Genomic DNA, 26,319 nt, shown 5'->3' with positions numbered 1-26,319 from the left:
TATTATTTTATTCTGCAAGTTATTTTAAAAAGTACATTTTATACACATTCTGTAAGCATTTTTATAACTTTCCAAATTTACTACAGTAAATATAGAAAATCAAAAAGCCCATAGGGTTTGTGCTCCTATGAGAATCTGATGCTCCTGATGATCTGATGGGAGGCAGAGCTCAGGTGGTAATGCTGGCTCGCCTGCCACTCACCTGCTGCCTTGCAGCCCAGTTCCTAACAGGACACAGACTGGTACTGGAACACAGCCTGGTGGTTGGAGACCCCTGTTAGATTGTTGATTGAATTCCTATTTTGAAGTACACCTAGAAGTTATGAGTGTAAATATATGGTGTAGAAACCAATGTAATAGATATTTCAAACTATTTTTGTTGTGGCCACTATGCCCTCTATTCATATTTTTCAGTAATTTACTCAAGCCATGAATACTGAGTATACCAAGTATATTCTAATAGAGTTTGCATAATTCTATTAGTCTACTAATACAATGTATGCATTGCAGTACATTTGCAATGTGTGTGCAAACTCTACACATGCTACTGATTTGGACTCTAGTCTTCTTTCAATCATATTCATATTCCTGGCTGCACACATTTAGCTTCCTGAAACACGGCTTTGCACAAATATCCCATCATTCTAACATTGTCAATGGTTTCCTTAATGTGAAAAAGTATCCTTGGAGCCAAAAGCCAATGTCCATTACATTCTCTCTCTCTAAAATCAGAACAAAAAGAAGAATATCTGCCATTAGTCATACTAAGTTTTGTTTTGACCCACCACCTAAGATGAAATAAGAAGTATAAATATTGAAAAAGAAGAAATAAAGTAATATATTCTATAAATAAAATTAGATCTGGACATAAAACCAGCAAAAGACTGTCAAGTAATACAAGTTCAGAAAAGTATCAGATTCAAGCCAAATATGCAAAATTCAACCACTTCCTTATATGCTAGCTTTAACTATTAGAAAAAGAATAAAGAAAGATACCTAAGATATTAATTACTGGGAAAAGAACTTTAATAAAAGGAAATGATCAATATGGGCACAATAGTGAAATCTTATTGAGACATTAAATGTGGTAAAAAAATAAATACAGAAGCATGTTCCTGATGTTTAAGAACTTACAAAGATTTTCAATCTTCCCAAATTTATAATACTATAGGAGTCAGAATCCTAATGCTTTTTTTTCATAACATTCTTGGAGTACTAATGCTTTTTTTAAAAAAAAAAAATGTTTATTTAACAATAAATATTTGCTTTCCATTTCCCAGACAAAATTATAAATAGTTGGGATATACCAGTGGGAAAAAAAAAAGAAGTGTCTGCCATCATGGAGCTCTCTCCACTTGACCTGGATGAGCAGACAAATACTAGACATAGTGAAAAGGAAATCGTGAAGCCTGTTCAAAGGACATCAGTGCTGTGGGGACAGATTGCACAGGGTTGGAGATCCGGGAATTTTAATGGGGTGGAAAAGATTGCAGCATCTTAGGGGCTTGAAGAAGATAAGGACTCCTGAGAGAAGAATGTTTCAAGCAGAGGGAAAGTCTCTAGAAAAGCCATAGAGAGGAACACCCCCGGATGTTGACGCAATAGCAGCTAATCATGGTACCTGGAGGAGAGTGAGGAAGGAGAAACACTGAGGAGGAGATGGAGGAGTGGGTAAAGACCAGAGGATATCGGGCCTTGTAAGACCTTGTTAAAACTTCCTCTCTTAACCCAGGGAAACTAGAGACCTGCTAGAAAGTTTTGCTCGGAGGCGTGACACAATCATACAGTTTTACATAGGTCACTCAGGGGCTGTGGTACAAATGCACCAAAAGAGAAACCAAGGAAACCAGCTAGGAGGTTGTTGCAGAAATCCTAGCAAGAGATAATGTGGCTTGCATCAGGAGAGCTGGGAGTACGGGAAAATACTAGGATGCTGGATTTTTTGAACGTGGAATTCACAGAATTTCATGGCAGAAATGAGAGGAATCAAGCATGACTTCAAAGCTGTTGTTCTGAGCAATTATAAGAATGGGATTGCCATCACCAACCCTAAGAAGTCTGAAAGCAGAGCATCCCGATCTCCAAGCGTCTAAAGGGTTTCATGCCACCCAACAGCCACCCTTGCCTAGAGGAACCTGGGATTCAAAGGGACTTCCCAGACCCACTTTGCACAGATTCAAAACCATTTCCTAAATTCTACACATTTCTGGATTTTTTTCTCCCTCCTTTCTTGTCTTCCTTCCTCCGTCATTCCCCTTTCACTCTCCCTTTCTTCCTTTTTTCTCTCCTTACTCTCTTCGACCTTCGACCTTCTTTCTCTCTCCCCCCTCCTCTCTCCTCCTTTCCTTCTACTTCTCTTCCTCCTCTCTACCTTCCTCCTCCCTCTCACTTTTCCTCTCCCTCTCCCTCTCACTTTTCCTCTCCCTCTCCTCTTCCCCCTCTCCCTCCCTCCCCCAAAAGGTACTCGAAGCTTCAGAAATGGACCTGGCGGAGCCCCTCCAAGTGTTGAAGGACTTCTGTTTTTTCTCTGCAGTGTCACCCCCTCAGCCTGCCACCAGGTGGCAGTGCACTGCTGATCACTGAGCTGTTCACCTGCACTACTCTGTAGAGGTGGTAGAGAGCTGAACGTAGAGCTTCCAATAGGCCTTTTCACGCCTTGTTCTTTAATATGAACTAGGGCTTCTCATCCTCGTCCGCACTTGAGAATCAGTGGTTGAATAGACATCCGCAGACTATCAGACATTGGAGAAAAGCCTCTAAAACAAGGGAAGTCAAAAGTAACAATCAACGAAAGGAACTAGAGAAAAGGGCATTGCAGAGGCAGGAGTGGCAGTGGGGAGTTTAAAAGAAAACAATTATGGTCAAAGGAATGAAAGGGCCTTATTTCCCTAAAAAAAGAATGAGGCCAGGCACAGTGGCTTATGCCTATAATCCCAGCACTTTGGGAGGCTGAAGCAGGCAGATCACAAGGTCAGGAGTTCAAGACCAGCCTGGTCAATATGGTGAAACCCCGTCTCTACTAAAAATAGAAAAATTAGCCAGGTATGGTGGCACGTGCCTATAATCCCAGCTACTTGGGAGGCTGAGGCAGGAGATTCGCCTGAACCCAGGAGGAGGAGGTTGTGGTGAGCCAAGATCGCACCACTGCACTCCAGCCTGGGGACAGAGCAAGACTGTCTCAAAAAAAAAGAAAGAAAGAATGAGACCTATTTTTAAAAAATAAATAAATAACGACAGCAACAACAACAAAAACCCTTGGCTATTAAAATTTCGATTGCAGTAATAAAATTCAGTGACGGATTGGAAGATCATATTGAAGAACTCAAGAAAAAGATTAAAAGCATAATAAAAGCATAAAAAAATAGAGAAAAGTATGAAAATTAGACAACCAAACTGGATGTTGGAGGTCAATTATCCAGAAAGAACAAAGAAATGGGAAAAGTTCAAAATGAAACAAAATTATGACCTAGGGAAATTTCTAAAATAGAAGGACCTGACTTTTAAAATAAAAGGACTATCCTGCGTCCAATGAAACTGTAGTCACAAGATATGTCCGCAGTGTCAGAACTAACGGTAATGAGAAGGTATCAAAAACTTTCAGAACAAGCAAGGGAGTCACATTTGAGGTCCAAATAGAAGTACATGGAGCAGGGTCTCAAATGGATTCCTCATGTACCCTCTCATGGAGGGTGTGCCCCACTAAAACAAGGGGCACCCAAAAAGGGTGACTCAGCTCCAGGGATCTGGGCCTTGGACCAAGAGAGAAGGGAAGGGAATTCTTGGGACAGCAGTGAAGGGAGTTCCAGTGTGGAGACTTCATAGGTGGTCCTAGAGAGCAACCAGCTGGGAACAGAGCAAAGTGACAGAACTCCAGAAGAGATGATGCCAGGAAAGTAACAGGAATGATAAATAACCCCAAGAGTTTGACCAAACTAAGACCAAAGGAACTTTAAAACTGTGCGTGTGTGTTTGTATGTGTGTGAACATTCAAAGGACAATGAATGTTTTGAATGCAGAGGAGGGAGAGATCTCTGTGAGCTAGAGTGTTAGGTGGGGTGGGGGCTTCTTCCAAAGAGTAGGGAGATATTGGTTGATTTTTGGTTTTGTCTTTGAATATTTTTCTGTATTTTCTAAAGTTACAATTAGAAAACAGCTATTTTTTAGAAGCAAAACTAAGAATAGATACAAGCCCCAGTGGGAGTAACCACCTAATAATATGAAATATTTATTTTCTCTGTAAGTATCTAAATAAATGAATATTTATTTTCTGAAAAAATAATCCAAACACATACCACCATAAGCACCAATATTTTGAGGCTCATATCCTTTTATTTCAGAGGCACAAAAGTTTTGCTGCTAGTTTAATAAATAGGAATTCTTTTCATTTGCATTCTTTTTTTGGTTTTGCATTTTTGGTTTATATAAGAATCAGTGGCAGTTTGGTGGGTGCAGGATTTATCCACCAGCTCTTCTAAAATTAACATGACATTCTTCCACTAAACACCACCTACTGCTTTCCACAAGGTGGGGTGCTAACTTCACACAGTGGACTGAGATAGTGTACAGCTTGCTGAGATGTCTACATTGAGTGCATTTGTTGTTACCTTCCACAGTTCCTAAGCGTGTTTTTTTTAAGAGGCAGAGGTCCAGAGAGTTTGGTTCACACAATGTGACTGGTTGTCAGCGGGACCCATTTTGGGACATATTCATCTGTTCTCATACTGCTATAAAGCACTGCCCAAGACTGGCTAATTTATAAAGAAAAGAGGTTTGGGACCAAGGCTCATCCCTGTAATCCCAACACTTTGGGAGGTTGAGGCAGGTGGATCACCTGAGTTCAGGATTTCAAGACCATCCTAGCCAACATGGCGAAACCCCATCTCTACTAAAAATACAAAATTAGCTGGGTGTGGTAGCGCACACCTGTAATTCTAACTACTGGAGGGGCTGAGACTGGAGAATTGCTTGAACCCAGGTGGTGGAGGCTGAGTGTCTGCCCAGGCTGGGGTGCAGTAGCACAATCATAGCTCACTGCAGCTCTGAATTCCTGGGTTCAAGCAATCCTTCTGCCTCAGGCTCCCAAGTAACTGGGCAAGGCCCATCACACCCAGTTAATTTTTAAATTTTTGTTTTTGTAAAGATGGGATCTTGCTGTGTTGCCTACACTAGTCTCCCTCTGCCTTGACCTCCCAATCAGTTCTAAAAGAAATGTTTGTAAACTACATGGTTTCCATTGTGGGGCTTGGTTCTCAGTTTGTAAACGATAATGTATATTACAACTTGTGGTTTAACAGTTACGGTTTTGAGTGTGCTTAATGTATATGTGCACTTTTCCTCATTCACATGGACCTTAACTTACTGAATTACAGGTAAAAGTAAAAAAATCTCTTATTTGAAAGAAGACCAGACTAAATGAGTGAAATATTTGAATAAGAAAATATTTGTACTTTACTGCAAATAGAGATTCTGATGTGGCTATTTCCGTGAATAGATTATTATTTTTGACGTAGTATATCAGGTAGATGTATACATGCTTTTGAAGTATTTTAAACAGCTTAAGTGATTAAAATTCCTCCCCAAATCTCAATTATTCCTTCTTCTATCTCTAGCCCTAAGGCCAGTTAAACTTCCTTTAAATCATGTTCTGAATGGTTGAAATTAAAATAACTGTGAATAACATAATACAGTTATTTCAACCTTGTGGTAATTTAATCAATTTCCCTATGCCAGTTATATTTGTATTATATGGGATTCTTACAACATGCAGAGCAGTAATATTTTATAATATAGTACTGCTGTTTCTCCATTTTAAAGCAAATTAATGGCATTCTAATCACCAGTGTTTGGATTTAAAAACATAAATAGCACAATTTTTTTTTAATCGATACTATTGAGTACAAACATACAATTTGTTTTGTGCTGTTATAAAATCAGGACGTGGACGGTTTTGGAATTCCCTATGTCCTTCCTTTTGCACAGATGGAGGCTGTTAGATCTCTTGCAGCCTTTAGGCCCAAGGAAATAATTCTGGTAACATCTGTAGCACCTCCCGGCTTCATGTCTCTTTCTCTTCATGAGGAAGAGGATCTCTTATAGCATGTAGGAGAGAGAGCCCTAGCAAACATCTCCTGCCTCATGATACTCCAGTTGGGTTACACTCCCATCTTTCAGCTAATCATTGTAGCCAGGAGTCATTCTTCCATGTCGCTTAAGCCATTCCAGGCCTACTCTTAGAGGCAGGGTTAGGGGTGAAGGAAACAGGCAGCAAATCCCACCATACCATCCAGCTGAGAATATGAGAGGAACGAGTTACCCAAAGGAAAACTGTGGTATTGTCAAAAGAAGGAATCAATAAAGGCTGAGAAGAGAACAAATGTCATTTATAAAAGGCTTTAAAAGTCTTTTGAGCTGAAATCTCATAATTATTTCAGAAACCAACTACTTTTGTTTTTCCCTAAAGTCTGAGAGCACCAGGCAAGGAGAGGCTTCTGGAAGTAAAGTGAGGAGTGGCTACAGGCCCTGGGACAGAGCTGGAGCGGTAGCCTCCAGCCTCCTTTCTCTTCAGCAAGTCAATCTTGAACCAGGTGTGTGATCATGACGGCTAGTTAAGCATCCCTGATTTCAGCCAGGCCTCCTTGCTTCACAGTGGGAGACTGAGGTCCAGAGAGATTGATTCACACAAAGTGATTGGTTGTCAGCAGGACCCATTCTGGGACTGTATTCATCTGTTCTCATGCGGCTGTAAACAACTGCCTGAGGCTGGGTAATATATAAAGATGAGAGGTTGAGGTAGGCGGATCACCTGAGGTCAGGAGTTCAAGACCATCCTAGACAACATGGCGAAACCCCGTCTCTACTGAAAATACAAAAATTAACTGGCTGTGGTGACACACACCTGTAATTCCTACTACTTGAGGGGCTGAAACTGGAGAATTGCTTGAACCTGGGTGGTGGAGGCTGCAGTGAACCAAGATTGCACCACTGCACTATACCCTGGGTGACAGATTGAGACTCCATCCCAAAAAAAAAAAGAAAAAGTTTAATTAACTCACAGTTCTGCATGGCTGGGGAGGCCTCAGGAAACTTACAATAATAGCGGAAGGCACCTCTTCACAGGGCGACAGGGAGAGAATGAGTGCCCAGGAAAGGGAGAAGTCCCTTATAAAACCATCAGAACTCATGAGAACTAACTCACTGTCACAGGGGAACCACCCCCATGATTCAATTATCTCCACCTGGTTCCTCCCATGACATGTGGGGGTTATGGGAACTACAATTCAAGATAAGACTTGGGTGGGGACACAACCAGACTGTATCAGGGACCCACAGCACTCTCACTCATGTGACACTTCATGGCACTTTATCAAAACTATAGAATAAGTATCAACCAAGTACTTGAAGGACATACATATAAAAAAATTGTCGTAAATTATCGTCATCTTGATTCCATAATGATTAGTTGAACCATCCAACATACATTTAAAAATATACATTGTATTATTTTTAAATCGTTATGAAAGAAAGCCAAAACCTTTTTTGGTTGAATGAAATTTTACCATTTTAGCTTTGTCTTGTTTCCAGGATTTTTCAGTCGTGTGGCATTAACTATATAATAAATGTATTATATGTTTCAGTGTGTGGTAACAGCAAAGAATGACTTCATCGACCACTTAATCTCCTCTGTTGTGGTTGATGATGCCATCTGGATTCTTTGGTGGAATTATTTCCATCTAAATCACTATAAACTCCTATTTAGTTTTCACGAATCTAAAGCCAGATACGTCTGTGGTTTTTAACAGTGATGTAATTCTGGAACATACTTTGAAAGTTACAAGTTGTCATATACTGTTAGTATTTAACTCAGTGTTTCATACACTATCAGATACTAGAAGCCTGAAGTAAATCCATTTCTCTGTTTTTTTTGCTCTTCAATATTCTACTTTTCTTGTCTCTCTTGCCACCATACATTTGGTTATACATCAGTCAAGTCAAGTCCCAGGAGCATTGGGAGGCCCTGTGGTCATACAGAGTACTATGGGACATGGTCCTGCTCTGCAGGAATTAGGAAGCGGAGATAGAAAGGTTATTTCACTAAGATATGTCTTTTTCTGTATGACAGAGAATAAGGAAGAGTCTGCTTCCTCGGCCAGTTGTGTGAAAGAGACCGGATTATGTTGAAGATAGGTATGTTTTGCAGGTTATAGACATTGAACTGCAAAGAAAGAAAGAGAGAAAGGGAGAGAGAGAGAGGAAGGAAGGAAGGGAGGGAGGGAGGGAGGGAGGGAGGGAGGGGAAGGAAAGAAAGAAAGAAAACTTTAAAGAAAGAAAACCAAAACGTCCGGAGCATAAAACCCAGTTGACTTCCAGGTGGGAGCAACAGCAAGACAGCAGAACTTGTCATTAGGGGCTTGAGGCCTAAGGTTCTTATTTTATTTATTTTTTTTAATAGAGATGGGGTTTCTCCATGTGGATCAGGCTGATCTCAAACTCCCAATCTCAGGTGATCCACCAGCCTCGGCCTCCCTATGTGCTGAGATTATGGGCGTGAGCTACTGCGCCGCCCGGCAAGGCCTAAGGTTCAGCAGAAAAGTCTGAGGATTTCTGAGGTCCTGCTGTGTCTTATTCTGGTTTTCCCCTAAAAGGCTTAGGGAATGTGTGTGGGGGCGGGTGCAGGGGCGGTCCTTGGCAACAGTGGTAGGTGGGTTTGGTAAGCCAAGCCTACAGTGCAAAACAGGGCACAAAGAGCAAAGAGAGAGGAGGAGGAGGAGGGGAACTTAGTTCCCATAGAAGCAAGGAAAGAGACAACAAACTATGGGTTTGAGAGTGGGTGATTTGAAAATCAAGGAAGACAAAGGAAATGGGTCAGAATGCGTTGCTGGCTCTACATAAGAGCAGCAGGAGGCAGGGAGTAGATTTAGTGGTTCAGCACCTTATATGCTGCGGAGGGCAGCTCCTCAGCAGTGAGGCACAGAGTTCCAAGCAAGGTCTAGTGAAGGGGCTGAGTCAGCAGCATATTTCAGAACATGTGGAGGAGCTGGGTTCAGGTCCTGGTGCAGTCACCTTGGGGAAATCCAGATTCCTCATCTGTGACGTGAGAAAGTTGGATTCGTATATCTCTTACAACCCTGAGATCTCGTGAGATTAAGAGCGAGCATCTTCCCCATCACCATCCCCCAGCATAGACCATAGACTAGACTTCTAGAAATTATAATGATAGCTGTGCGCCGTGGCTCACTCCTGTAATCCCAGCACTTTGGGAGGCCAAGGCGGGCAGATCACCTGAGGTCGAGAGTTCAAGACCAGCCTGACCAACATGGAGAAATCCCATCTCTACTGAAAATACAAAATTTGCCAGGCATGGTGGCACATGCCTGTAATCCCAGCTACTTGGGAGGCTGAGGCAGGAGAATCACTTGAACCCGAGAGGCGGAGGTTGCAGTGAGCCAAGATTGCACTATTGCACTCCAGCCTGGGCAGTAAGAGTGAAATTCCATCTCAAAAAAAAAAAAAGAAATTATAATGATCGTCATTTGTCTGTTCAGCAAGTTATTTACTGAGTACCTGTGATGTGCAAAACATCGGGCAGTGGGATTATAGCAGTGAGCAAGGTGAAATCTTTTCCTCTCATGGAGCTTGCATCCCAGGAAGAAAGGCAGACTACACACAATCACATGTACACATAAATGAACATATTAATTTGAGGTAGTGGTGATTGCTATGAAGATGGTAAAATAATGCAGTGTGGTAGAGAGAGACCACATGTTTGGGGAAGAATTGTTTCCTCTCTGAGTGGGTAGTGTTCAGACAAGACCTGATGTGCAGGAAGGAGCCAGTGGTGAGACAGTCTGGGGGCAAATCAAACTGGTTAGAATAAGCAGAAAAGGCCCTTAGCAAGGAGTGGATCTGACACATTCAAAAAGCAGACAGAAGACCCGTGCGGCTCAAGTGAATGAACAAGGAGGAATTAGAGAGGTGAGCCAGCACCAGATTACATGGGACCTTGGGAGCAACTGGAAGTCATTTGGACTTTATCCGAAGTGCAGTGGAAAGCCTTTGTGGGGTTTTAAGCAGGAGAATGAAAGGATCTGCTTTGCATTATAAACAGACGTGTCTGGCAATTCTATAAAGAATAGATTGTAGGGGAGCAAGAGGAGAAGCAAAGAGACCAGTTAAGAGGCTGTTGAAGTAGTCAAGGTGAGAGTCGGCAATGACTTGAACCGTAGTAGCAGCCAGGACATGTGGAATAAGTGGTTTGCTGTGGAATGTGTGTAGAGGTTTTGGAAGAAGGAAACATGAGGACAACCTGCTCTCCTTTTTTCTGTCCCTGGCAACCTCATAGATCTTCATATCTAGAAGGAAACCTATGATAGATTCTACTGTTTATTTGTTGATTTCTACCTTGGGAATACAGAAGGAGTAGCCTGTTGTGGTGGCAAATATGAAAGTTCAGTTTTAAGTCACTATAGAAAGGCCTAGGGGATAGAGAAATACAAAAAATATATATACATATATGTACTTCTCAGCCCCAGTGGAATGGATTGAGATCCAGGTGAGCAGCCCACAATGTCCCCACAAGGGAAGAACTACTTTCCCTTGGTCTATGAGAATTCAGGAAAGGACTGGCCCTGCTTGGGTCATGTGGCCACTCCTGAACCAAATGGTAGTTCTGGGAGTGGGAGGCAGGAGTGGTAAAATGATGGAGCGGGGCTGGGCACAGTGGCTCACGCCTGTAATCCGAGCACTTTGGGAGGCCAAGGTGGGCAGATCATGAGGTCAAGAGATCGAGACCCTCCTGGTCAACATGATGAAACCTCGTCCCTACTAAAAATACAAAAAATTAGCTAAGCGTGGTGGTATATGCCTGTAGTCCCAGCTATTCAGGAGGCTAAGGCAGGAAGATCACTTGAACCCAGGAGGCAGAGGTTGCAGTGAGCCAAGATTGCGCCACTGCGCTCCAGCCTGGTGACAGAGCTAGACTCCATCTTAAAAAACAAATAAACAAACAAAAAAGATGAAGCGTGCATCTTTTATGCCTCACATCCCATTACAGGACATGAAGCTGGGTCAGGAACAGTTCTTTTAAAGCAAAGGGACAGACTAACAAACACTATGTTTAGAAAGATGCCTTCATTTGGATTTCTCCAGATGCCAGAACCCCTAGGAAATTCCTGGCCCAACTCATAGCAGGCCTGAATTGTAGCTGTCTAAACCTCCCTGGTCTTCAAACGAACTTTTAACACCAGAATACAAGCCTTGTATTGATTATTTTTCCTCCTTGACTTCTTTATATATTTGATTATTTTCTAAAACTATGCAAAATAATAAACACTCTCTTAAGACTTTGCCACAGCCTGGCTGCCAGTGTTTCCTTTAAGTGACACAGGACATCAGGTAACCCAGCACCCAGTTTCTGTCAGGCATAGCTAATCTGAGGGCACTGCCCCCATCAGGATGGCCCGGGTTCCCATCTACTTAACTGCATGGCCGCATAGCAGGATTCATACAAAAACGGTGGGACAGAGAGTTTTTGAAGCAGACAGGCAGATCACTTGAGGTCAGGAGTTTTGAGACCATCCTGGCTAACATGGTGAAATCCTGTCTCTACTAAAAATACAAAAATTAGGTGGGTGTGGTGGCGTGTGCCTGTAATCCCAGCTACTCAGGAGGCTAAGGCAGGAGAATTGCTTGAACCCAGAAGGCAGAGGTTGCAGTGAGCTGAGATCATACCACTGCATTCCAGCCCAGGCAACAAGAGCTAAACTCCATCTCAAAAAAAAAAAAGATCCTGGCCTCCTTGCGTAAGTTATGTTCTAATGGAGGAGAAAGCAACACATAATAATTATATAATATGCCAGTATTGTAGATGCTATTTTAAAGCACACAGAAAGCTTGGTGATGGGGGAGGGAAGAATATGTGTATGTGGGGGTGGGGGAAGGCAAGGATAGGGTTGTTTTAGAAAGGCTAGTCAGGGGCTGGGCGCAATGGCTCATGCCTATAATCCCAGCACTTTGGGAGACCGAGGCGCGTGGATCACGAGGTCAAGAGATCGAGACCATCCTGGTCAACAAGGTGAAACCCCGTCTCTACTGAAAATACAAAAATTAGCTGGGCATGGTGGTGCGCGCCTGTAGTCCCAGCTACTCGGGAGGCTGAGGCAGGAGAATTGCTTGAACCCAGGAGGCGGAGGTTGTGGTAAGCCAAGATCGTGCCATTGCACTCCAGCCTGGGTAACAACAGCGAAACTCCATCTCAAAAAAAAAAAAAAAAAAAGGCTAGTCAGGAAAGATATCTCTGAGGAGAACTGATATGCCACAATGGTGGGGGAATGTGTAGGGGGAGACTTGGCTTTATAGAGCAATCTCTTTTTGATAGAATTTTTAGTTACTTGAACTTACTACCAAAAAATAATGTGAGAAAGCTTGGATGCGATTTGGAAGTGGAGGCTTCTCTAGTTCAGAGCTATAAGCCAGAGAGTGGCACCAGATGGACTCTCCTGTCCCGTGCCAGTCACCTTCATGTCACAGTTAGGACTTTGGGCTTGGCTTTCTTTCCAGCTACCACTTCAACTTTCATCCCTGATGTTGATGCAGATTCTCCCATCATATTGACTCTTCAGGCTGTACTGAGTAAGTGTCCTCCTTTCTAACTTGGAAGAGGCTCCTCATTGCCCTGCCCTAGGATAACCATGTGCTTTATCGTTTAAATTGATACTTCTGAGAGCAGATGGGGCACTATCAATAATTATGCTGAGACAATAGGTGTAAACTGAGACCATCCTCTGCAATCTAGATGATTGGTCACTGTAGGCATGTGGTCATTGGCTGAGCTAGCTCCAGCATACAAGTGGAACCAAGACTCCCCTCCCAGCTAAACTTCTGGTCTGGAGACTGGGAAGTTGGCTCCTTGTATGGTACATCCACAAGTCAAAAGAGAGGTCATCAGGCCAGGTAGGGTGGCTCAAGCCTATAATCCCAGCATTAGGGAGGCCGAGGTGGGCAGGTCACCTGAAGTCAGGAGTTCAAGACCAGCCTGGCCAACATGGTGAAACCCCATCTCTACTAAAAATACAAAAATCAGCCAGGTATGGTAGCAGATGCCTGTAATCCCAGCTATTCAGGAGGCTGAGGCAGGAGAATCTCTTGAACCCAGGAGGTGGAGGTTGCAGTGAGCCGAGAACACGTCACTTGACTACAGCCTGGGTGACAAGAGCAAGGCTCTGTCTCAAAAAAAAAAAAAAGAGAGAGTTTGGCCGGGTGCGGTGGCTCACGCCTGTAATCCCAGCACTTTGGGAGACCGAGGCAGGTGGATCATGAGGTCAGGAGTTCAAGATCAGCCTGAACAACATAGTGAAACCCTGTCTCTAAAAAAAAAAGAGAGAGAGAGAGAGAGAGTTCATCAGATGTTAGTTACTTGTCTTGTTGCCCTACCCTCAGGCCTGATTTTCTATTTTATATCTTGGAGGTTGCTCCAGTCCCATCCCAGAACATGCTTGCACTAGTTTCTGTTCTTCTTCTGAAAATGGACTGGGACTTCCTAAACTCATTTTCTTAGCTGCTTTAGGCTGCTGCCAAGGATGAGATGTAGACTTTCTTCCATGTCCAGGTCTAGGAAAGCTATCTCCAGCCCTAGACACTTTTGCATAGGCCTTACCAGGCCTGGATATTTACGTCCTTGGAGCCAAGATGGAATCAGAGGAGCCAGAATCAAACTGATCACCTTTCCAGTCCCTTGTGAGAGTGCCTGGATGTAATCCAGAAAAACTGTTCATTGCCGCTTCTTTGTAAAGTTATATACTCACATCCTTAAAAAAATTAAAGGAACATGATAAACACCCATGATTTTTTAAAGAAAATGTTATACATATTGAAATTAGACCACACAATTTGGTGGAAGTAACAGCCAAAAACCTTCTATGATGGAATTCTACTGAATTATTTTTATCACAATAATAACAATGACATGATATCTTACTGGATTCGAATGTAGTTTGTAGTATAGGTCCACAGTCCCTTAGTCTGAAATCCTAAAGAGCTCTGAAAAGTAGAAAAAAAAAAAATACCAGTTTGTCCCAAGCTTATTTAACGGCAAAACCTGATTTGAATCAGCATGAAGCTTATAGTCTTTATTTATCCTATTTACTGTGAGTATTAATGTTTTGTTGCATAAATACTAGTAGGTTTTATTCCTTTCCCAAACTCCCAAACTCCAAAAGACGGTAGTATATAATACATGGTACATAAGCCATATTACGTATCCGAACACTTCTGACCCAAAAGGTTTCTCTGAGAAAGGATTTTGATTCTACAGTACCGCTTGGCCTATTACTTGTTTTTCAATTAATAATCTCCGCAAATTAGATAAGCATAACCTCAAATAATTTGCTATTGCTTCTGTCCAGTTTATAGTTTGGGAACTACTCAGTATTAATTTCTAGTTCAATATTTAGTACCTTAAGCCTTTGGAAGGGAAAAAAACATTGATTTGATAAAAGATTGATAAATAAATAAAAATAGTGAATACATATTGAGCCCAGATCTCCCATTATATCCTGGCATGCCATGAAGAGAGGAGAAAATACTCTTCGCCATCGTATGAAGAAGCCGGGTGGTCACACGTTTCCATTTTCACTTTGTGCTGAGTCTGTAAGAATTGCACTTGTGTCCTCTTGGAGCATAATAGAACCCTCCAAATGCAATATCACACCTTTTTCTGAGTGCAAAAAAGTAGTTATATGCTTTTCACTAGTTTACAAAAAAGCTTTTCTATTCTTCTTTTCTCAAGGAACATATTGTTTCTCAAGGCCAAAGGGAGAGGAAGAATGTATTAAATATTCAGTTCTTTACTTTCTGACTTAACTGTGTGGTAGCCAGTCTCCAAGAAATCCCTCAATGATTCCAGTGTAGCCCCTTCCATATCAAATAGGGTTGACCTGTGTAACTAATATCAAACTATCAGAAATATCAAAATGTGACTTCAGAGGTCAGGTCATAAAAGACATTACAGTTTCTGCCTTGCCCTCTCTCAGAGCACTTACTTTTGAGAGACTGGCTGTTGTGGAATGAGAACACTTAAGGAGCCCTATGGAAAGATCCATTTGGCAAGGAACTAAGGATACCAACCCACAATCAGCACTAAATGGCCAGCCATATGAGTGAGCCACCTTGGAAGTGGATTCTTCTGCCTCAGTCAAGCCTTCTGATGACCGCAGCCCAGCCACCCACTTGATTTCAAATTCATCAGTCACTGTAAGCCAGAATAACCCAACTAAGCCACTCCTGGGTTCCTGACCCATAGAAACTGGGAGAAACAGAATATACTCGTGGTTTAAACTGCTAAGTTTGGAGGTAGTTGTTACACAGAAATAGGTAACCACTATACCTGGAACTTTGATTCAAGGAAAATACATTGGTTTCTCTTGATTATGAAGATAATATTACTTTCTTGTTGCAAATTTCAAACATATTCAAAGATATTCTGACCTGAAAAATGAAAATATCCTATAATATCATCCTCTCTATAATTTGTGGCCTGTAGTTCCAGTTCTAGATTTTTTTCTTTTTCTTTCTTTCTTTCTTTTTTTTTTTTTTTTTTTGAGACAGACTCTTGCTCTATAGCCCAGGATAGGGTGCAGTGGCATTATCTCTGCTTTTTGTAAACTCTGCCTCCAACATTCAGCAGTTCTCCCACTTCAGCCTCCCAAATAACTAAGACTACAGGCACTCGACTAATTTTTGTATTTTTGGTAGAGAATGGGATTTCACCATGTTGGCCAGGCTGGTCTTGAACTCCTGACCTCAGATGATCCACCCACCTGGGTCTCCCAAAGTTCTGGGATTACAGGTTTGAACCACCATGCCCAGCCCAGTTCCAGATTTTTAAAATACAAATACTAATGCATGAGCCAGGTGTGGTGGCTCATCCTTGTAATTTGGGAGGCCAAGGTGGGTAGATCACTTGAACACAGAAGTTCGAGACCAGACTGGGCAACATGGCGAAACCTGTCTAAACAAAACAATTAGCTGGATGTGGTGGCCCACACCTGTGGTTCCAGCTACTTGGGAGGCTGAGGTGGGAGGATCACCTGAGCCCAGGGAGGTCAAGGCTGCAGTGAGCTGTGATTGCACCATGCACTCCAGCCTGGGCAACAGAGTGACACCTTGTCTCAAAAGAAACCAAACAAACAAATACTAATGTGTGTATGTATGCATGTGAGTATTTTGTTAATTGATGCTGGATTATATTAAACATGCTGTTTTCCAACTTGCATGATTCACATAATGTGTCTTGGGATATCTTCCATATGATTTCAAATAGTTCTATGTCATTTGTTAATATCTCCATATATTTTACTGTATGCACTTCTCCATTCCCTACTGGAGAACATTTGATCTAGTTTCAGTTTCCACAAATACAAACAATGACATAGTGGGGTAATCTGTGGAATATATTTCCAGAAGCAGAAATGCTGGATCAAAGGGAAACGCATTTAAAGTTCTGATAGCTATTTCCAGATTGCCCTCCCAAAAAGTTGTACCCATGTATTTACCCAGGGAATGTGAATGTCTGTTTCCCTACACTCTCAACAACACATCCATTGTCATTGCCAACTAGGTTGGTGAAAATGACTTGTTTTCTGTTGTGCTTAATTGTTAGCCATCTTTTTGTAGTTTATCATTATTTGTATTTCTTCTGTTTGGAGTTATCTTTCCATCTTTGCCTATCTTGATACTAGGTTACCTGTCTTATATATTGACTGGTAAGAACTCTTTGTATATGAGCAGGTTAAATTATTTGCCTGAAACATACTTTATAGAAACTTCCCCCAACTTATTGTTGAAACTGACTTGAACATTTTTTGAATCATAGGAACTTCTTTGTCATGTGTGATCCTATCTGATGTGTTATATAAAGCATGAGATAGGCTTTACAACTCTAATTTAAAAATGGTTAAAATGAAAATTTAAAATAAGCAAGAAAGCACTTCAATTTCTACAGCTGTTAACTGCAGATATCAGTGACTCCATTGATTTGGATTCCTTCTCTTTCATTCTAGTATACCAAATACTACATTCACCGAATTCCAAGAAGCCGTGAGGTTCAGCAGTCCTGGCCCTCCACGGTGTTTACCACCTTGCACTCCATGAGGCTCTCCCTCCCTCTGATTCACCAGCTGAAGCCAGATTTGGTAAGTAAGACCATCACTAAGGAGAGGGAAAGTAACTCCCTGTAGATCCTTCCTTAGTAACAGGACATACTGTTTTCTTAAACAGTTACCATTTATCAGTGTGCCAAGTAGTACGCAAGACCCGAACTGGCTGGTGCCTTGATCTTGGAATTCCCAGGCTCCAGAACTGTAAGAAATAAATATCAGTTCTTTTTTCTGAGATGTAGTCTCACTCTGTCACCCAGGCAGGAGTGCAGTGGCGCAAGCTTGGCTCACTGCAACCTCCACCTCCCTGGTTCAAGCAATTCCCCTGCCTCAGCCTCCTGAGTAGCTGGGATTATAGGCACCCACCACCACGCCTGGCTCATTTACAGGTATGAGCCACCACACCCAGCCTGTGACCAGTAATCTTTGATGTTATTGTTGTAACTGTTTGGGGATACTGTGAACTTAGTAAGACTTACTCAGTAAATGTATGTGTTCTCACTGCTCCAACAACCTGCCATCCCGTCTTTCTCTCTCTCTCCCCTTGGGTTTCCATCTCTGTGAGACACAACAACATTGAAATTAGGCCAGTTGATAACCCTGCAGTGGCCTCTCAGTGTTCAAGTGAAAGGTAGTGTTTCACATGTTTTGCATTTTAAATCAAAAGCTAGAAATGACTAAACTTAGTGAGGGAGGCATTTGCAACAGGCTGTTAGCCAAGTTGTGAATGCAAAGGAAAAGTTCTTGAAGGAAATTAAAAGTGCTGTTCCAGTGAACACACCGGTTTCGTGATAAGTACATGAAATAGCCTCATTGTGTTGATATGGAAAAAGTTTGAGTGATCTGCATGTAAGACCAAACCAGCAACATTCCCTTAAGCCAAAACCTAATTCAGGACAAGGTCCTAATTCTCTTTAAGTCAGTAGAGACTGAGAAAGGTGAGGAAGATGTAGAAGAAAAGTTTGAAGGTAGCAAAGGAGATTGGTTAAGGCTTAAGGAGAGAAGCCTTCTCTATAGCATAAAAGTGCCAGGTGGAGCAGCAGGAGCCGATGTAGAAGCTGCAGCAGTTCATGCAGCAGATCTAGCTAAGATAATTGACTAAAATGGCTACACTAATCACCATATTTTGCATATAGACAAAACAGCCTTAGATTCAAAGATGTCATTCAGGACTGTCATGGCTACAGAGGAGAAGTCAATACCTGGCTTCAAAGCTTCAATGGACACAGCTGAATCTCTTGTTAGGGGCTAATGTAGTTGGTGACTTTAAGTTGAAGCCAGTGCTCATTTACTATTCTGAAAATCCTTGGGCCCTTAAGAATTATGCTAATTCTATTCTGCCTGTGCTCTGTAAATGAAACAACACAGCCTAGGTGACAGCACATGTGTTTACAGCATGGTTTATTGAATGTTTTAAACTCACTATTGAGACCTACTAGTCAGAGACAAAGTTTCCTTTCAAAATATTTTTCCTCTTGACATTTTTGGGCTGGATGATTTTTATTTTTAAAAATACAATATATTACTGCTCATTGACGATGCACCTAATTACCCAACAGCTCCAATGGAGGTGTACAAGGAGATTAATGTTTTCATGCCTGCTAACACAGCATCCATTCTGCAGCTCATAAATCAAGGAGTAATTTTGACTTGCAAGTTTCATTATTTAAGAAAACATTTGTAAGGCTATAGCTGCCATAGATAGTGACTCCTCTGATGGATCTGGACAAAGTCGATTGAAAACCTTCTGGAAAAGATTCACCATTCTAGATGCCATTAAGAACATTCTTGATTTATGGGAAGATGTCAAAAAACAGGAGTTTGGAATAAGTATACTCCAACCCTCCTGCATGACTTTGAGAGGTTCAAGACTCAAGTGGAAGAAGTAATTGCAGAGATGATGGAAATAGCAACAGAGCAAGAATTAGAAGTAGAGCCTGAAGATGTGACTGAATACCTGCAATCTCATGATGAAACCTGACTAGGACCCTACTCTGTGACAGGATTTATACTGTGCACTCGAGGTATAAAAGTAAACACAGGCCGGGCGCGGTGGCTCGTGCCTGTAATCCCAGCACTTTGGGAGGCCGAGGTGGGCGGATCATGAGGTCAAGAGATTGAGACTGTCCTGGCCAACATGATGAAACCCTGTCTTTTACTAAAAAATACAAAAATTAGCTGGGCATGGTGGCACGTGCCTGTAGTCCCAGCTACTCAGGAGGCTGAGTCAGAAAATTGCTTGAACCCAGGAGGCAGAGGTTGCAGTGAGCCGAGATCGTGACACTGCACTCCAGCCTGGCACCTGGCAACAGGGCGAGACTCTGTCTCAAAAAAAAAGTAAACACAGCTCTGCTTCTAAGTGGTCTGAGGTGATCTGTGAAAATGGCTCACTATTCACTTGACCCAGAAAATCCCATAAAAGTCATGCAAATCAAGAAGTTAAAGTCTTATGTTCCCTTTAAGAACATCCATGAAATTGCCCATGCCAGAGAGACCTACGTAGCCAAGGTTATGTTGCTTGTCAGTGTAGCAGAACTCCAATTTTCTTAGAAATGTAGATTCTGCCGGTATTAGCTACCTTGCTCAATTAAAAAGTTATCTAGTATTTTTGAAAAATATCTTTAATGCAGCAGGTTCTAAAAGGGACGAATAAAACAGCTCCTCAGGAAGCATATACTTTAGCTTCAGGGAAAATGGAGTAAAGAAATAACAAGTAGACTTGAAATACAGATTAATTCCACAGAAAATAAAGACCCTATTTAAGTTAGAAATCATACTTCCTCTCTGCAGCATACATTAAAGTACTTTTAGCCTGTTCTAGTATTCAAGATTCTCTTTATTAAAAATATATATATATATTTAGAGATGGGGTCTCACTGTGTTGCCCAGGCTGGTCTCGAACACCTGGGCTCAAGCCATCCTCCCACCTCAGCCTCTCAAAGTGCTGGGGTTACAAGCATGAGCCATCGTGCTCAACCTCTAGTTTCTTAAGATTGCAACTTAGGTTGTTTATTTAAGATATTTCTTCTTTTCTAATACAAGCATTTAATGTTCTACGTTTTCCTCTCAGCAACTGCTTTCGTTTCCTCCTACAAATGTTGATATATTGCACTTTCATTCAGTTCTAAGTATTTTTATGTTCTTCGAGACTTCATCTTTGACCCATGGATTATATACAGTGTTTTGTTTAATTTCCAAGTGTTGGGAGATTTTCCCTATTATCTTTCTGTTATTGGTTTCCAGTTCAATTTCACTATGATCAGAGAACATACTCTATTTTAAAATACATTGAGTTTTTTTCATCCAGGATATGGTTTGTCTTGTTGAGTATTCCTTGGGCATTTGAAAAGAATGTGCATATAATAGTCTATGAGATCCTGTGACTGATGATGCTGTTGAGTTTTTCTATATCTGCTGTTTTTCTAATGATTCTGTTGATTGCTCAAAGAGTCATGGAACACTTTGTTAACCCTTCTAAAACTATGTCTAAATAGTCTGACTGATCTCAGCCCTACATAATCTCTTCTATGTTCTTCTGCTAATGTAAAATACATATTGATCCCACATTAAAATGAATTTTAAATATTCTGTTTGCTGGTACTCTTTTGTATCTTGAAGCCTGCGGATATTTTCACTATTGTGTCTTTAGTTTTTTTCTAAAAGTAGGAGTCTCTGAGTCAGTCTTAGAGTGAGTAGGCTAGTCTCATATTCTCTTGAAAATATACTCCTGAAAAGGAATTGGTTTGTTTCAAAGAGAGGAAGAGAAAATTTAATTTGTGAGATTGCTGATTATTAAAGTAAGAGGACCGCTTATTTGGGGGGAAAAAGATCTATAAAGTTCTCCAGGGTAAAGTCCAAGTATTTTTGCGTTTTCCATGGTCCCTTTCTAGAAAAGCTTCCACATATTTGTGGAATGACTTAAAAATAAATGAATGAATACTGGATAAAGTGAGTCATCACAAAAACAAAGACGCCCACTTCCTACACTGGTGCTCTTCTCAGGCTTTATTAAGAGTCTGAAAACCCAGGAGGGCTTCCAAAGTCTGCAGTGTTTGATTACTGGCTTCATTCCACCCTGGCCATTGTCAAATAACTCAAGGAAAGAGCTCTCCATACAAAAATGAAACCTAATTTAATTTTTAATCAAGTAAAAAATAAATTTAAGATTCTCTATGTATAACAAATTGAAAAGAAATAGACCATTTCAGCCTAATACTCTGCCTCTTTGCCTGAAGCTGGTTTAATTCACCATGACAAATTTAGATGTACTTATTACATCTACACTCACTCACGCTTTGCATGAAAGAAGGCCATTATTTTATTTAGTCATTTTTTTCCATGTTTCATACCCAGTTTGAGCTGTGAAATGTCTAAGTTCATAGCAGTAGAAAGTTGACAGCCGGGTGTGGAGGCTCACACCTGTAATCCCCGTACTTTGGAAGGCTGAGGCGGGCAGATCACTTAAGGTCAGGAGTTCCAGACCAGGCTGGCCAACATGGTGAAACCCTCTCTCTACTAAAACTACAAAAATTATCCGGGCATAGTGCTGTGTGCCTGTAATCACAGCTACTCAGGAGACTGAGGCAGGAGAATTGCTTGATCCCAGGAGGCAGAGGTTACAGTGAGCTGAGGTCACTGCACCCCAGCCTGGGAATAGAGCAAAAATCCATCTAAAAAAAAAAAAAAGTTGGTAACATGGATGTTGGGTTATTGTCTGTAAGTAGGATACTGTGATTTTTTTTTATGAGGTATTTTCTGTCGTGAGCCACAAACTAGGTGACACCAAGATTATCACTGTTTGTATAGTACATAAAATTTTTATTAGCCTACTAATTAACATGTATTTGAAATATTAAGAAGAGGCAATTAACTTCTTGTTGACATGCCAGAACCTTTACAGGAACCTTTTCTCCTTAACTGTTATATATTTGATTCTCTTTGAATAACGACCTTCATCTGGTATTATATTTTGTGGTGATCAAAAAGCTTTATAACATGTTCAATGGAAACTTGGCTATACAAAGAAAAGGTCAGCTGTCCCAAGATGCTTATCTGTAAATGGAATTAAGTGAGAGTAAGGTTTTTCAAGCCAAGTCAACTGAGAAACAATTAGACCACACTTGTCAACTGCTTCATGTTTTCCAAGATTAATGAAATCGTAATTGGGAGCCATTTGTTTAGGTTTCTTCAGTTCCTGCTCCTCTGTCGCCCAGTCCTCCATAATTCATTAGAATAATGCCAGTGTTACATCTTCCCACTCTGTGTTTCCGCTCCATATATTCACTGTAAATTTGGCAACCTCCTTAAAGATACAGAAGGACAGGGCCTGAACTGTATGTACATTTAGCAAGTCTGATGATGGTCACAGTCCACTGTGAGAAGTGATTTGATGTGAAAATCCTCCCAAATATCTGGTTTCTTGTGACTGACAAACTGCTTTCCTAGCTGCATGGTGAAATTACCAGCTGTGCCACTGACACATTGGCTGAGTGAAAACCTGTAGCTGCTTCCATCCATAAACGAGGTATTTAGTTTAAACATTATAGCTTCTGTTTCACATTGAGTGATTCAGAACAACGTCTGTCAAAATTAGGTGTGTATTAGCAGTTGGATTGCTTTGAGTTGTTTTTATTCGTCTCCATTTTGGGGAACTCTCAGCAGCTTGAAAATGCTTTTTCTTTCGAAACTGATGCTTTTTTCCACTTGGCAAACATGACGTTTTTCCTCTCTGCGGAAGCCAGCGTGGCTTTGCTTGCAGTTTTTGCTCTCTTGTTTGGCTTCGCCTGCATCACTCTGAGTTGTCACTGTTCCAGCCCATCACAGGCTCATTTGGGACGTGAGGCTGGTGGGGACTCTTCCTTTCAAGGTGAAAGCCAGTGGAGAGCTGTGAGGTCACAGTGAAAACAGAAATGAAAGTTGAATGAAAATGAATTCAGTTGTGAGAGGATAAGAATAAGGAAAACAGGATGAAAACGAAACTGTTTTCGATGACGGGACTAATGTGGTCAAAGGCAGTGAGCTCCAGAGACCTGGCCTTGTAGATGAGGGTAATGGGAGGTGCCGGTGGTGAGGTGGGAACAGAGGGTGGGCTGAAGAGAAGGGAAGCCTTTGAAATGACCTTAGATGCATAAGTAATTCCTAGAACCAGTCCCAGCTTTACAGACTTCCGGTGCTTATTTTAAAGGATCATGTGAAGCAGCTCTATTTGTATAGCACTTGAAAATCAAGAAAGTGATGTTTCTGTTTACAATCTTTAAAATCTCCCTTTGACCTGAGGAAAAAAAATAGAAGAAGGGGGTACAAACAGCACATATAATTGAATATGTAATGGGAGAGGCTAGGAAGGGCTGCCACCCTCCAAGTTAAGGGAATCCTTAAAGTTTTAAAGGTTGTGTAACTAGAGTCAGTAGGGAACTATCATGAGATGTTTTAAAAATTTGAATACAGACCATGAACTCCTTGAGGAACTGTGAGGTGTATTACTCATCTCGGCAGTCCTAGCACCTATTCTAGAGCGTGGGGCGTGTAGGAGTTCAATAAATATTGAAAGAGAGAATCTGCATACGAGAGAGATTAGAAAAGGAGGAGTCAGAGAAGCTATTAAAACCTGATGATGACCATTTACAGCTTTTAGGTGGGCTGGAAAAAGTAGAATAGGAAAAAAAAAAAACATTGTATAACTGCTCCTTGGTTAACTTTTTCTCCCTGATTTAATTGCTGAATTCCTCTAAGAATTTTTTTGATACCATGTTTCTGAAGTGTTAAATATTCTCTTTATTAAAGCAACAGTAAGAAAATGGCAAAAGTTTCTCATTCACCTTAACCAGAGTACAGTTGCTTTATTTCTATAAAGTGAAATTCACATAACATTAGCCATTTTACATTTAACAATTCAGTGGCATTTAGTACATTCACCGTGCTGTGTAACCACCACATACCTATAACAGTATCACTTTCCAAAACATTTTCACAGCATTTGCTTTACTTTAATTTCTTGTTGTGGTAGAACCACTTAGGGTTTTTTGTTTTGTTTTGAGACAGTTTCGCTCTTGTTGCCCAGGCTGGAGTGCAATGGGGCGATCTCAGCTCACCACAACTTCTGCCTCCTGGATTCAAGCGATTCTCCTACCTCTGAAGTAGCTGGGATTACAGGCATGCGCCACCACGCCCAGCTAATTTTATATTTTTAGTAGAGACAGGGTTGCTTCATGTTGGTCAGGCTGGTCTCGAACTCCTGACCTCAGGTGATCTGCCCACCTTGGCCTCCCAAAGTGCTGGGATGACAGGCATGAGCCACTGCACCCGGCCACCACTTAGGACTTTTTACTTCATTTGGGGGGAAAAAAGATTAAAACCCAGACAGTGTTTTCTCACAGCCTCTGGAGATAAAAGGCCATTTCCTTCATGGTCTTTCTTTATAATTCCTTGTTTACCAGGCCCACAAGTCATTAAGTAAATGTATCTTTTTCAGTTAGCATTTACTCTTTGATACTCTGCAATTAAGTGACTTCTTTTTCTCCTTGTATAACTTATCTTTTTTTTTTTTTTTGAGATGGAGTCTCACTCTGTCACCCAGGCTGGAGTACAGTGGCGCAATCTTGGCTCACTGCAACTTCCACTTGCCAGGTTCAAGCAATTCTCCTGCCTCACCCTCCCAAGCAGCTGGGATTACAGACACACTCCACCAAGCTAAGCTAATTTTTGTATTTTCAGTAGACATGGGGTTTCATCATTTTGGCCAGGCTGGTCTTGAACTCCTGACCTCAGGTGATCCACTCGCCTCGGCCTCTCAAAATGCTGGGATTGCAGGCATCAGCCACTGCACCCAGTCAGCTTATCGCTTCTTTACCTGTTAGCTTGCAACTTGAGATTCCACTCATACCAAGACAGCATTTTACAGCAGATGTAAGCCAAGCTGCTTCTCACCTTTAATGGTGCCTTTTCCACATAGTCAGAAGGGTTAACTGATTTTCCCTAAGATACATGGGCAAATAATTATTAAAATGTTCTTCAAAAGGACCTTACAATCAAGGATGAGGATAAGAGGAATGCATAAACAACTTACAAATTTCTAACACTATTATGGCTTACTGAAAAAGCTGTTAGCATTATTGGGTGAGGAATGTAAAAGATCCAATCAGAAACATGTTAGAGAGCTTGAACTGGTATTATACACACTTAAAAACAGCAAGAAGTTCCCTGCTGATAAGACCTTCAATTACGGAAAGAACATATTGTGACTGATCTTTTTTTTTTTTTTTTTAAGAAATGTGAATACCAGATTTATAAGTTTCATATGTTTACAATGCCAAAACTTCCCTGCCGTAAAAAATGAAATCCTGCAGTGGAATCAGCTGTAGAATTGCAGAGGGCAGCAAATTCCATTTGTTAGCAAAATACCATTTTGCATTCTTGGTCTTCCTGAATTCACATTTAAGCCACTTATACAAATCTTTCACACAAGCAATTTTTAAAATATGTTTATGGATGACAGTTTGTGAAAATGGGTTTGCTTTTGTGGGCTAAATAATCACTTTTCTCTAAAGACAGGTGTCACATGCTTAAATCAGTTGTGTCCACATCTTTAAAGCTCCAGACACTCTTTTTCACAAGATTTGCTTAGACAATACAGTATTTTGTAGATAAGCCTTGTTAGTGGAGGCAGTGCCTGGATTCAGGGAACTTGGTTTGTTGCTGTTTAATTATTCCTAAGCCAACTTACCTGTTTCAGTTTTTCAAGGAGCCATGATTCATCTCTGTGAAGTCACACAAGGAGAGAAAAATTCCCCACTGGTCACTTCTATGGAAGAACAGAACTGGGAGGGGCTGGAGGTTGGGAGAAGGTAGGGGGTGAATTTCCCTCTCTCTGGAAACCAAGTGCAGCTTATGTAAGGCAAACTTTCAGTCTTAAGAATTCCCCTATTTCCTTCCTTCCTTCCTTTCTTCCTTCCTTCCCTTCCTTCTTTCCTAAATGTTAAATATTCTCTTTATTAAAGCAACCATAAGAAAATGGCAAGTTTCTCATTCATCTTAATCAGAGTACAGTTGCTTTATTTCTATAATTGAAGTGAAATTCACCGTGCTGTGCAACCACCACATACCTATCACAGTATCACGTTCCAAAACATTTTCACAGCAGTTGCTTTACTTTAATTTCTTGTTGTGGTAG

General features: G+C 41.2%; 1 protein-coding gene across 1 annotated transcript in view; it reads left to right on the top strand.

Moving 5' to 3' along the window:
- The window catches only part of ALG14 (ALG14 UDP-N-acetylglucosaminyltransferase subunit), an 89,833-nt gene that overhangs the window by 26,096 nt on the left and 37,418 nt on the right, over positions 1 to 26,319 (top strand). The window contains exon 3 of the mRNA XM_035252210.3: positions 17,055 to 17,186. Coding sequence (XP_035108101.1) covers positions 17,055 to 17,186 — 132 coding nt within the window. The remainder of the gene's footprint in view (positions 1 to 17,054; positions 17,187 to 26,319) is intronic.

Source organism: Callithrix jacchus, chromosome 7 (assembly GCF_049354715.1).
Source record: "Callithrix jacchus isolate 240 chromosome 7, calJac240_pri, whole genome shotgun sequence".
Taxonomy (NCBI): Eukaryota; Metazoa; Chordata; class Mammalia; order Primates; family Cebidae; genus Callithrix; species Callithrix jacchus.
Note: the sequence above shows the minus strand (reverse complement) of the source record. Positions and strands in the feature narration are given on the sequence as shown.